Source organism: Carassius carassius, chromosome 13, assembly GCF_963082965.1.
Source record: "Carassius carassius chromosome 13, fCarCar2.1, whole genome shotgun sequence".
Taxonomy (NCBI): Eukaryota; Metazoa; Chordata; class Actinopteri; order Cypriniformes; family Cyprinidae; genus Carassius; species Carassius carassius.
This window is the reverse complement of record NC_081767.1, coordinates 29,557,034-29,570,591: the sequence shown is the minus strand read 5'-3', so window position 1 is coordinate 29,570,591 and position 13,558 is coordinate 29,557,034. Positions and strand designations below refer to the sequence as shown.

Genomic DNA, 13,558 nt, shown 5'->3' with positions numbered 1-13,558 from the left:
ATGGCGGCGTGGGTATACTGTTCCCCATAGTGTCCCCTCAGAGGACGCAGTTCGAAGTTCCCTTGAAAGGGAACGTCTCAGGTTACGAATGTAACCATGGTTCCCTGAGAGGGAACGAGACACTGCGTCCTCTAGCTCCCTGCCATGCTTCGGACGCAAGCTTCACGAAGAAGATATTGACGGGTCCTACGGGCGCGTATTTATAGTCGCGCTGGTAGTGACGTCAGAGGCTGTCGCCGGCCAACACGTTGGCGTTTTTCAAAGTATGCTTCAGACACGGGTCACGACGAGGTGTTCCCCATAGTGTCCCCTCAGAGGACGCAGTGTCTCGTTCCCTCTCAGGGAACCATGGTTACATTCGTAACCTGAGACGTTTCCTAGAACAAGCTAATCTCATAAGGAAAAGTCATTCTAGCAACTTATCTTGCCCCACCAAAATATCACTAATGTAATGGAATCCTCTGAAACTAGTTGATGTTCAAAATACAGGACAAAGGTGCTGCTTTGGTGGTGCAAGATAAAAGTTATTAGAGCGAAATATCCTTCTCGTATTGTTATGGCCAGAATGCCAGTTTTTTATAGGTCATATGTTCGCCATGGTCAGTGCATCCTCTAACTTCAGTAATAAAGGGAAGGCACTGTTGATTTAAGGAGACATTTCCTTGCAGAATGACAGCATGTCAAGTTCTATATTGCAAAACTTCTGCGGACAGATCAAGTTGTCAGTTTTCTTCTCACTCTATTAGGAGTTAAATGATGATTTGTGACATATTGTAGTGCTGCCTCATGAATAAAAAATGCTTCGCTTACACAGTATTGTGATCAAGGCATCTGCAGGTTGTGCAAACTACAGAGTAAACAAAAGAGAAGATATTGCTTGCCTGACCTATTTTAGGTATATATGCTGACATGTCTGCCCTAGCTTAAGTTATGAATTATTCTAGGAATTGCCAATGTCATTGAAGAAAGTGCTAGACTACTTAAAATAGAAACTGGAAAACGGCACTAGTCCTATGTACAGTCTTGAAGGATGCAAATCTAACATATTAGCATTGCAACTCTGTAGGCGAGAACAAGTACTCGGCAAGAATCCTTGTTTTAATTGGTATTTTTGTTGTATTTTACAACTAAAATATCTAAACGTTCTTAAGAAAAAACAAGATTGGTTTACTTGAGACAAAATTGCATATTTTAGAATTATGTTTAGAAAAAAAATCTTACATTTTTAAAAATAAAGGCTCTTTATTGGCATTGAAGGTTCCATAAAGAACCTTTAACATCCATGGAACCTTTCCTTTGTACAAGAGGTTCTTCAGATTATTAAAATGTGCTTCACACTAAGAAAAAAAAATATTTAAGAACTTATCCTTTTTAGGAAACCAAAAATTGTTCTTCTATGGCATCACTACAAACCCCTCTTCTTGGAACCTTTATTTTAAGAGCATATCCATTATTTTAAGCATGAATCTAACAAAATTAAATGAAATTTGTGCTTAAAGTGATTTAGTTTTAGATTGGTTACACAATTTTGTGTCTCAACTAAATTTATCTCTAAGAATATTGAATTAATTAATTACGAAAAGGTTCTGGCGTTCAGATTGCAGTTTGGAATAAGGAAATAGTTTTTTGCATCATGAAAGTCTGGTTTTATAGAACAAAAGCTGTAGTTTTGTTTGAGTAGTGTTTCACTTGTAAATGCTAACTAGTGTACTAACAGAAAACGTACTAATCATTAGACATTTGGTAAGGCATCTCATCATCACACTGTTGTATGATGGTGTGTGTATGTGCGTGTTTCCGCTGTGGTTAGTTCCCACAGCAGTTCTCTTATCAAATTCTCGACGCATGACATGTAGCCCAGTCTGGAAGAGAGACAGCATGCATGTTCATGTGTGCATGCCTCTACACACATCTCAGATCCTTGCTTTTTCTGCCCTCACCATCCTCTGTCACTGCTTCCCCTGGGGTCAGGGTACTTAGTACATTTAGTATTTATCTAAACAAACTCTCTTGATTTGAAGCTTTGCAGAATGGAGGTTAGTGTCCAAACCCTTTTGAAACATAGATATTGTTCTCGGAAACCCTGACCCAAATCCATCAATCTGTCAGTTCAAACACACAAGCAAAGGAGTGTCCCCACCTGGGGGTGGTGAAGGGATGGTTGTCTGGGAGAAAAGTGGTGGAGTGGGACACATGGCCCAGTTTTGTCACTTGTGATGGTACAGTGGATGCTTTCTTCCTGTCTTTTAGCATATCAACTTCAGCACGAAGAGACAGACTGGTTTGACGAACCCCGCCAGGGACGTGGTGGACCAGAAGCTGGGGCAGAGAGAAGACAGGTAAATTAGTTTCGCCAAGTAGGATGTATTCCTGGAAATCTTTGTTGATCCTGGAATAATGTACCCACAAAAATATTTAAAAAAAATTATTTGTAGATTATAGTAGTAGAGTTATGTTTTAGCCACAACCCAAACTGTAGGGCTAACCCTACAATCCGAATTTTATTCCAGGAACATGTTCTACTTTAACCAAAGTCACACATGAATATACTGCACCTATCTTTGAAAGAACACCAAACTACGTATGCGTAGTTATTTCAAAATTGCTCTTAGAACTTCAGCTACTGTTTATTGATTTGGATTATTTTTGTTGTTACAGATGAAAGGCGGCAATTACCCCTTCCCACACTCTCGCATTAAACTGCAAAGGGACCCTAAGGACCACACCGTCTCAGGTACGTTTTCATAGCAATTACTCTACAAGATACACATAGCGAAATGTAGCATTTAGGCCTGCAAGTTAAATTACTGGAAGAAAAAGCATAACAACAAATGTAATCTATCTCATGGAAGCCATGTTGACAAAGAGATTGTGTTTAAAATTATCCTGAAATGCTCTGACTAGGATCTAATTAATCATTAGTAACTGGTCATTCATCGGCTAAACTGAACTCATCTGAATTCAGGCAGTGGGCTGGGAATTAGAGTTGTGGGTGGAAAAGAGATTCCAGGGACCAACGGTGAGATCGGAGCCTACATTGCCAAGGTTTCAGCAGGGGGATGTGCTGAGCATACGGGAAAAGTTGTTGAAGGTAAGAACATCTGTGTTAGTTAATCTGATAACATTAGCAAGTTAAATTCTCTTACAGACAATAAGGGGTTAAAGAAGTGAAAGAGAGGCAATAAATAAGCAAATGTGGTTAAAAAAATTTACATTGAAGCATTTTTATTGATGCAATTCCTAAAGGTCATGTTATAAAGTATTTAAAAAAAGCAAGTATCAGCAAAAATCATTCATTTTAAGCATTCAGTATTCTTTAAAAGGGAAAAGTACCTAATTTAAAAGGCTCATTTTCTCATTCCAGTATGCTATTGTTGTGGTATGATTGCTCTCCTTGTTGACAAATGCTGGCTCAGCATGCTCTGTCAATTTAGATGAGCCCCTGTGAGAAAAGCTCAGCTACCTGAACATGTTTTTGCTTGTTTGATTTTTATTCTTTCGTAACTTGTGTTTTTAGCAAAGACTTGCTATATTAAAATGTTTCCTTTTTAGTGCCAAAACTTTTGTCTACTTTTTTGTTTCGTTCCTGAAATATGCAAGCACCTATCTTCTGGCAAATTACACAAGCATCTGTTCTTAGCATCTTAAGTATGCTTTTCTCTTAATACAGCATAATGTCTGCTGCCACAGTGGAAAATATGCTAGAGAGCAGATTTAATATCTGATAGCTGTAGCAATATTATTACTTGGGCCAAGAGTTGAGTGAATACACAACTGCACAATGCATACTCATATGACATTAAAGCCTCTGAAGACGCTCCCTTTTATAGCTCACAATATTTTCAACATATGAACTGAATCCAATCCCAATCATACACAAATCATTCAGATACAAATTTCAAAGCTGAAATAATGATTTTGGCCTAGTGGTAATCTTGCAGAGTAATATGGAGATATGACTGACGTACTTGCTGAATATTTGAGAGGTTTTTGAGTGGAAACTAAAGGCATTGATTTTGTAGAAATGAACAGACATTTGAATGATGCCCTGCTGTTATCATCCGCTGAAGCACTTCGAATGCAAAAGACCAATCTGAAGACTCGGTTTTATTTGTGTAAGTGCTCGGGGTTTGGCCTGAAGCGGGCTTGAGTTTGCAGTGATGCTTTTAAATTGTTTTTTTCTCTCTCTCTCTGTTTTCTGCCCTTGTTCTCGGGCTCTGAAGCTCCAGGACTGTTTCCTTGTAGTGAGTGAAGTGCTTAGGGAAGCATGCTATTGCAAAAGCGTGTGTGTTATTTATTTGTGTGGTTAATTCAGTGATAGTTTTTTCCTGAATTTATCCTCAGGAATCACAATAGCACATCTATCTTTCTATCTGTGTGTGAATCTATCATAATAGTTTTTGGTGTCTCCCCAATATAGAGTGCACAGAATCCAAACTTTTGCTCTAGATTTGAGGTTTTTAAAAAATAATCATACATTTGGTGACTTTTATAAACAACACCTATTTTAAATACTTTCCATAACAATCTGCAAACAAATAATGTTCTTGCTAAGGTGCACTGTGAGTATCTGTTTTTTGTGTTCTAACCTAAAACATGTTTTTCACTCACTGGATCTGATATGTGTTGTGTTCCTCAGGAATGCAGGTTCTAGAGTGGAATGGAATCTCTCTGCTGGGAAAAACATACGAAGAAGCGCAAAGCATTGTGGGTCAGCAGTATGGAGAGGCAGAAATATGTTTGCGCCTGTATGTTTCAATAATGTATTCAATGTTTAGTCCACCATGATAATATGCTGATTTGGTGCCCCTAGAAACATTTGTTTTTATCAATATATGAACATGGTATATTTAAGGACCATGGTTTACCAGCAGATACCCTCACTGTACCGTGGTAGTTCAGTGCATTTATGTAAGAACATATAATTTCACACAATTAGACTTGAAATAACTTTTCAGGTTCTAGACTGTGTCTTATTTAATGCTGATTGGTGAGACATCGATTTAAATGTCAAAAATGGTCAAATTGTGGTCTTTAAGCCAATATGCTAATACAGTTGTTATCTTGACTGCTGTTTAGAGACCTAAACATGCTCTCCGGCACAGAACACCCTCAGCAAATGGAGCACCATACTCAGTTGAGAACTGGTGAGTGTCTCCAACATTTTCTGGTCTTCCCTTCATACTATACTTACATGTCGTGATCCCTTTAATAAGCTTTTCACAGGAGCGAGCGATCATTTAGCCTCCTTGTTAGTGCGTCCACCTCCCATGCCGGAGACCCGGGTTCGAGGCTCACTCGGAGCAAGAACGAGGTGTGGCAGTGAGGAGGGGATGCATATGCATGCATGCTATAAAAACAAGTGCTCTTATCTGAACTTGTGACTTCCTTTCCTACAGCTTTCTGATTTTCTGATAAAACAAGCGCTGTTATCTGAAGTTGTCACTTCCTTTCCTACAGCTTTCTGATTTTAACCCCAGGTCATGAATCTCTTTGTTAGGATGGTTTTTGTGCATCAAAATTCTTGTACTGCTTACTGTGGCAAGTGTGTCTTTATTAAATCAGTAAGCTGAAAAGGGTTTGTTTTGTGATATAGTTGTTGTATGTGTTTGTGTTGTAGGTGAGCATCAGCGTTCTCCAGGTGTTGACCCAAAGCAGCTGGCTGCAGAGCTGCAGAAGGTATCGCAGCAGCAGACTCCTGCTTCCGTGCTGTCTGCTCTGGAGAGAGCGGGACACTTGCACTCTGGCACCGGATCTGCCGCTTCAAGTGGGGTCCCCAGCCCTGGGCAACCCGGGTCCCCTTCTGTCAACAAGAAGCGTCATAGTAGCAAGGTACTGTAAAGTGTGCATGAAGATGCCACCTAATGTATATAGGCATACATCAAATGTGTCTAAATTTTGCAACTTCAAACTAGATTTAAATCAGAAATGGATTTAGTTTCTATTATTTTGTTTTTCAGTCAGCAGAGGTTCTGAAGTCACAACCGCATCCAATCACTGGTGAAATACAAGTGAGTATGTGCACCAATTTCACAATGAATACATTTATACAAAAAAGTACATTCTAAAATTAATTTGAATTATATGTTTGTTTTTTGGCTGTGTTCATTATTTCCATTTCTACATATCTGAATAAGGCAGCTTACTATATTAATCAATGTAATCAAACAATGCAAAAATCATGTAACTGACTTTGGAATATCAATTGTAACGGAGTACTTTTTTAAAATTGATTAATTAATCAATTAATTAATTGTATTATTTATTTTTAATGTCCAGGCAAAACTAATTGTGCGGGATGAAAGGTTGCAGAAGTTTGCAGTGTATAAGTTAAAGAAAAATATTATTTTACTGTTATGTTTATGAAAAGAATTAATTTAAATAAATGAAAAATGATAATATTTTAATATATTAAAATATAATATTTAAAGTGACATGGCCAAGTATGGTGTCCCATACTCTGAATTTGTCATTTTACTTATCCAAGTGCACACACACACAGCAGTGAGTAGTGAAAACACACACACTCACACACACACACACACTGTGAAGTAGGGGGTTCAGTGCCTTGCTCAAGGGTCTCACCTCAGTCGTGGTACTGAAGGTGCTAGAGAGCGCTGGTTATTCACTCCCCCCACCAACAATCCCCGCTGTTACCGAGACCCAAACATGCAACCTTTGGGTTACAAGTCCAACTCTCTAACCCTTAGGCCAAAACTGCCCCCAAATATACATTTTATGTAGAAAAAAAAAATTAAAGAAAATGATGAACTATCAGCTTTACTGACTCACTCCAGTACTGACTGCTTTATTGAATTTAAATTGCAGCTTTCCAGTGCTTATTTTAGAGTGAAATTAAATTTGAATAGACTGCCTGTAGTATTATGTGTCTCATAATATATCTTTTCCTCAGCTTCAAATCAACTATGACAGGAATATGGGCAATCTGATTGTTCACGTGCTACAAGCAAGAAACCTCGCTCCTAGAGAAAACAATGGATACACAGACCCTTTTGTTAAGGTCTATCTCTTGCCAGGGAGAGGGTAAGTATCCTTGTGTACACAGCTCCTTCTGTGTGTGTGTGTGTGTGTGTGTGTGTGTGTGTGTGTGTGTGTGTGTGTGTGTGTGTGTGTGTGTGTGTGTGTGTGTGTGTGTGTGCGTGCAAGTGTTAAAATTACAGTAAGAGCGAAGAATGAAAGCTTTAGAAAATCTCTACAGTACGAATATTTATTTTATGTGTGTCCTTGTCCACATATATAAATGTTGTAATTGTGGTTAATTTATTGTCAGATTTTTTTTGAATCAGTTTTTTTTGTTTGTTTGTTTTTTGTTTGTTTGTGGAATAGCTCCTGTTGTTGTTTTTTTCTTCAATATCAAGATTCTGCTAAATAAAATCAAGTGTGCCTTTAGCTCCATTATACCCTCTACAAATTATTCCATAATAATTACAATGGAAAGAAAGTGTTAAAATGTTTTTAATAATAAACTGAATCGCTGGATGCCGGAATAAAAATGTCACCAGTAATAATTGGCATATCCAGTGGCCTAAAAGGTCTTTCTTCCTTGGTAGAAGTCCTCACCACTTTAGTATGGAAATGACTTATTGGAAGACTAAAGTGGAAGAGATCTTCCTTAGAGAAGTCAATTTTTATTAGCTTAGCCTTCCTCTCTTAACATGCTACCTAGTAATCAAGCTCAGTGTCTCGGACTGCGGAGACAGCGCAATCGATATGGTTTCCACCAGTATGGTGTGTGTAATACTATATCTGCCATCTCCTAATGGCCATATCTCCAGTGTTTATGAGATTAGTTCCTATTACCTGCACAAATTATTCTTTTGTCTGGCGCTAAAAGCCCGACAGACACAACCTCCGGACCTCAACTTTTTTTGAGGGGTTTCTGTCTCCCCTTTCCTTGGATTCTCTGACTGTTGTCTGTTTGTCTGTCTACTTTTACTTTGCATTCCATACAAATCTCCGGATTGGTTCAGCCAAGTCATGGTTGTCCAGAACGCAAGGTAGTGTGGTGTTTCTTTTTCTTTTCATTTTTCTTTTTCATTGGTGCGTGTGTGTGTGTGTGTGTGTGTGTGTTTGGATTTCCTTTCTTTAATTATCTAGCTGTCATTCATGTGGTGAAGGCTACTGTGTCATCTGTGAAGTGTCTCAGATCTACCTCAAAGCAACCTCTACCTCTGAATTTTTTTATTTTAAGTCAATAAATTCTTGAAATGATTCCCTCAAAGCCAGTAAATATTAAGTACAGTTGTGCAACTCTACCATTGTGTAAATTCACGTCAGCTCATTGTAAGAGTCTAGTGCTATTGTATGCTTGTATAGATCGCCCATATACTCATGTACATAGAAGTTGGATTTTTTCCACATTTTACTCTGTGATCTGATAATGTCATTATCATCATTGGTGGCATGGACCGTAGCTGCATCGGTGTTGCCTCTTGTGAGGTCATCTCAACTCCATTAGCCTCAAGTGGCTAAAAATATGCTACGAAAAACATTTGAAGTGCATCATCTAACTTTATTGCTCCTTGTATCCTGTCTCAACATGATAACCTTGCAGTGCTGAAAACAAGAGAAGGATTAAATATGTCCAGAAGACCCAGAACCCAGAGTGGAACCAGACCGTCATTTATAAAAACATCCATTTGGAGCAGGTAAGTAAGACATATTATTATATATATATGTATTTTTTTATTATTATATATATTTTTAATTTATATTTTTTGTTATATCATAAATGTATTATATGTTTAATTTATTTATAAAATATTTTATGATAGCAGTTATTTTTATATTTATATTATTATATATGTATTATATGTATATACATATATTTAAATAGATGCTACTGTTCAAAAGTTTGGGGTCAATAATTTGATTATTTTTCTTAATGACACATTCAAGTAAAGACATTTATAATGTTACGAAAGATTTCTATTTCATGAAAATGTGGTTGTCTTGAATTATATTAAAATATGCTTTATATTTTAGTTTATTTATAACTCTTTGTACCTATTCATTTACTTATAAATGTTCAGATTTTATATAGTTAGTTCCTATTTGGATACCATACATTTCAGTTTAAATTAATTGTTCTGAATTTCTCTTCTAAAAGATCTATATGAAAAATGTAACTTTCCCTGTGTGTGTGCTTTTCTCTCTATTTTTCTCTCTTTTTACTCTCTAGAGTTCATCTTTCTTCCCTCTCTAGCTATATAAGGTTATAGCCTATTTAGTCCAAGAAATATGCACAGATCTTTACCATGTAATTATAGTCAAAAACACAAGGGATGTTACATCACACTCCCATCACCAATGTGTCCCATTTTTTCCATCCAAACTTGGCTTTACATGCTTAAAAACTCTGAAAGTTAATCCAGTTTTGCATTGCTATGCTGTTTACTGAGTCACAGATGTTATGTTAAAAGATGTTTATTCCTTGATGAATTGTCTTTTTCCTGCATCTGACTGAAAATGTTTGTGTGTCTGTTTGTGTGTGTGTTCACCTCAGCTGAAGAAGAAAACTCTGGAGGTTACTGTGTGGGATTATGACAGATATTCCTCAAATGATTTTCTGGGAGAAGTGAGTGTCATACCGTGCACCGAAAAAATAACACAGATAAACATAATTTGCATAATTCCTTAGAAGTAATGTAAAGTATGCTAGCATTTTGTCTTCTCCACCAGGGTTTACTATGTTAAGTCATTATTCTGTCAGTATCTGTTTACATTATTATCCACCATAGAACAGTTTATAGAAAACAGAAATTTCTATTAAGTCAGATGAGTAAATAGAAATCTAACACGTTATTAACGAGTTTATTTTGACATTTTTTTTATTTTTTGTAGGTGCTCATTGATCTCTCAAACACAGCTCAGCTGGATAACACACCTCGCTGGCACCCCCTAAAGGAGCAAAGTGAAAGTATTCACCATGGAAGAACACACCCTCCTCAGGGGCCCGACGGCTCCGGGGGACTCGGAGGTCAGGGCGGCTCTGGCAGTCAGGGGGGCCCTGGAGGGCCAGGAGGTTCTGGAGGTCAAGGAGGGCAACCAGAGAACCAGCAGTCCCCTAAAACCGCCGTCATTAAGAGCCGAAGTCATGGCATTTTCCCTGACCCTGCTAAAGGTAGGTCATGCATACTAAACAGAAATACACACAGGAATCACACAGGTGGGAATTAGTGTAACTTGTTTTAGAATACCTTTAAAAAAGTTTGCAGCCAGTACATTTTTTACAACTTTTTTCCCCTTACAGTTACCAAGCCTGCATTTATTTGACCAAAACAGTCAAAACAGTAAAATTGTGAAATATTACTGCAATTTAAAACAACCGCTTTCTATTTTAACAGATTTTAAAATTATATTAAAAGAAAATTAATTCTATTAAAATAATTTGAAAAGTAATTTATTCCTATTATTCATAAGTTGAATTTTCAGCATCATTACCCCAGTCTTCGGTGTCACATGATCCTTAAGAAATCATTCTGAGATGCTGATTTGCTGCTCAAGAAACATTCCTGACTATCAGCAGTGCTGAAAATAGTTGTGCAGCTTAATATCTTTGTGGAAACCATGATAGTTTTTTTAAAAATTATTATTATTTATTTTATTTGACAAATAGAAAGTTAAAAATAACTTTAATTTAAATAGAAATATTTTGTAATATTATATCTTTACTGTCACTTTTGAATGTAATGCATTCTTGCTGAATACAAGTATTAATTTCTTTCCTAAACAAAAAACAAACTCACTGACTTGAAACTTCTGAACAGTAGTGTATAATGAACAGGAGATGGACGGTTTAATATTTGGGATTAGTGCTGGATTAATGGAGGGCATGTTCTGTATGTTCACAGATACACAGGTCCTTACAATAGAAAAGTCCCACAGTAGTCCCGGCAGCTCCAAATCTTCCTCTGAGGGTCACTTGCGCTCCCACGGCCCCTCACGCAGCCAGAGCAAAGGCAGCGTCACCCAGGCCCACCTGGAAGAAGCCGGGAACGCCATCGCTGCAGCTGAGGCTGCGGTGCAACAGGCCCGACTCCAGCCAAGTAACACTTACTACTTCACATGAGCTCACAGCCTATCTGTTCTCTGTCTTTCTTTCTGTCTGTCCTCTCGTTCTCGCACTCTTCCGCTATTTCTTTTCCTTTCCCTCTCGTCCTCACCTTTCTGACACATAGTTTCGTTTTTGTTTTCATCATTTTGTTAATAAGTTGAAGCCTTCATTAAAATGACAAAATTAAACATTAAACTTAATAATCCACAACACAGAAAGAATCTTATTGACTATTAAAGCAATATTTTATCAAAAAACTTTTTTTTTTTTGGAAAATTTACTCACCTTTGTTTGTCTGTTTCCTTATCAGAACAGAATTGGAGAAATTACATTACATCACATCACTTGTAGACAAATGGATCCTCTGCAGTGAAAGGGTGGCATCAGAATGAGAATCCAAACTCGCAGCTTTTCGCTTCACAAATAGATTTTGCCGTAATTACCATGATGTTTTTATCAGTAGTTTGGACTCTCATTCTGACGGCACCCATTCACTGCAGAAGAAACATTGTTGAGCAAGTCATGTAATGTTAAATTTATCCAAATCTGTTTGGATGAAGAAACGGATGGCTTTTTTTTTTTTTTACATTTTTGGGTGAATTATTTCTTTAAGAAAAGTGAAAGAAATAAAAGAGTGGCAAAGAAATATATAGAAATTATCTCATTATAAAGATCTTAATTTTTAATAAAGCCTATAAAACCCTAATATTTTAAACAACCAATCTCTGTTAAACTCCCATCTGTAAATCGAATATCAGAAACCTGCCATCAGCTGTCGTAAAACTTGGGTCAGCAATTAGATATAAGAGAGATAGATTAAGATTTTATTTCCCAGATAAAATGTAATGCCAGACATTCAGGTTTAGTGTTTCTTTGTAATAGCAAGTTTTTTAGTAGCAGAGGAGGCATTTTTTTTTTGCATTAAAAAATAAAAAAATCCCTCGAAGTGCAGCAGAACTTTTTTCCTGACATCACAGGGAGGCTAATCGTAAGCCAAACCTGAGTGTATTTTGGAAAACACTTCACATTGACATCCAGAGCATGATGCACTCCTCTGTTACCTCATTCCTCCCTCTGCAAGTAAAATCCCAGGCCCTTATCCCCGATTCAAACTCATATCTATGTCCGCATGACTGTGGTGTGTAAAAATCATGAGCTGGTTTCATGTGAGGCCGGCCATGCAATCTCTGGATGAGTCCGTGTAGAGACTGCCCCATCTAAAGGCAGAACTGGCCCTATACTGATCACACTACAGCTTCCAGCCAATGAGAGCAAAGTATCGAGTCAGATGACCATAATGGAGGGATCTCTGCTAGAGGAGGTGAGAGACGTGACTCCTCCCTCTCTCTAAATTTGAATAAAATCTGCACAAACCACGCCTCCTTTAAAGTAGCAAAACACAAAAATGTTTAAATCTAAAATCAAGGCAGCCATTAACTTTGCATGGAAGAATGTTGTGTTTTTAAACCGATGTTTAACGTAATTTTAAAAAAAGAGTGCATTACTTTTAATTTCACTGTGGTCTCTTTTTTAGTTCTCTTATCTTTTCTGTCCATATGTAACTTTGTGTGCAAAGTGCATTTCCATTCTTTCTGCATACATGGTGTTTAAGTTAGTAGTGTAAATAACAGGTCCCTTGCTTAATATGGCTCATGTCTAATTGTCTGTTTGTGTATGTGTGTATTTCTACAGATAAAGCAAGCCACAAAATAATTGATGGGGATGCATACACTCTGGACAGTGAAGATACTTTGGGCACTAACGCTGTGGACAGTGCCATATTTCAGGTCCCTCAGTTGTAAGTATGCCTGTGGATTTCATTAGATGGATTTCAGTGTATCCAGTGGACTGATTGATATGTTGGATGATATTTGGTATCTGAGTGTTAGTGCTTCCTTATGTCAGTTCTAAACTCTACTAGTCTAAACAGTTTTGTTAATGTATAGTGCACATTTTATGTTTGTTTGTTTTCAATCATCTTTGAATGAATCATGATTATTTTGTGTGAAATACATGTTTTGACACTAACTTTATTTTATTGTATTTTTTATTTAAATAATGACATATTTTATTTAAAATTATCATTATTATTGTATTAAATTAAATAATACACTATCTTTAAAAAGATTTAGATCAATAATGTTAATGTTAAAAGTTAATGCATAAAATGCAAAATATGATAAAAAAAATAGTACTATTGTGAAATACTGTATTGCAGTTTAAAATAACTGTTTTGTATTGTATATTCTAGATTAAAATGTATAAGAAAATCTGAAATTATTCTAATATGCTGATTTGGTGTTTAACAATATTTCTTACTGTAATCAGTTGTATGTTAAAAGTTGTGTGTTTAATATTTTCGTGTAATTTTTTCAGGATTCTTTGATCAATGTTCATCAATGTGTTGTTGAAAGTTCAAAAGAACAGAATTTATATTAAATATAAATTGTAACATAACAAATTTATTTAGTGTCACTTTTG

The 13,558-nt window shown here is 36.6% G+C and overlaps 1 protein-coding gene across 5 annotated transcripts in view; it reads left to right on the top strand.

Annotated features, from left to right (window-relative positions):
• LOC132156300 (protein piccolo-like) overlaps positions 1-13,558 on the top strand; it is a 50,710-nt gene that overhangs the window by 32,249 nt on the left and 4,903 nt on the right. For 3 of the 5 annotated variants that reach the window (XR_009437399.1, XM_059565244.1, XM_059565242.1), the window contains 14 exons: positions 2,251-2,339; positions 2,659-2,734; positions 2,966-3,091; positions 4,640-4,748; positions 5,080-5,147; positions 5,621-5,832; positions 5,961-6,011; positions 6,914-7,044; positions 7,992-8,018; positions 8,576-8,669; positions 9,527-9,598; positions 9,865-10,144; positions 10,875-11,069; positions 12,770-12,875. Coding sequence is in view for 4 of the 5 variants with exons in the window: in XM_059565244.1 (XP_059421227.1) it covers positions 2,251-2,339; positions 2,659-2,734; positions 2,966-3,091; positions 4,640-4,748; positions 5,080-5,147; positions 5,621-5,832; positions 5,961-6,011; positions 6,914-7,044; positions 7,992-8,018; positions 8,576-8,669; positions 9,527-9,598; positions 9,865-10,144; positions 10,875-11,069; positions 12,770-12,875 (1,636 nt within the window). In the remaining variant the exon portion in view is untranslated. The remainder of the gene's footprint in view (positions 1-2,250; positions 2,340-2,658; positions 2,735-2,965; positions 3,092-4,639; positions 4,749-5,079; positions 5,148-5,620; positions 5,833-5,960; positions 6,012-6,913; positions 7,045-7,991; positions 8,019-8,575; positions 8,670-9,526; positions 9,599-9,864; positions 10,145-10,874; positions 11,070-12,769; positions 12,876-13,558) is intronic. The other 2 variants (XM_059565245.1, XM_059565243.1) reach the window with 1 other exon arrangement.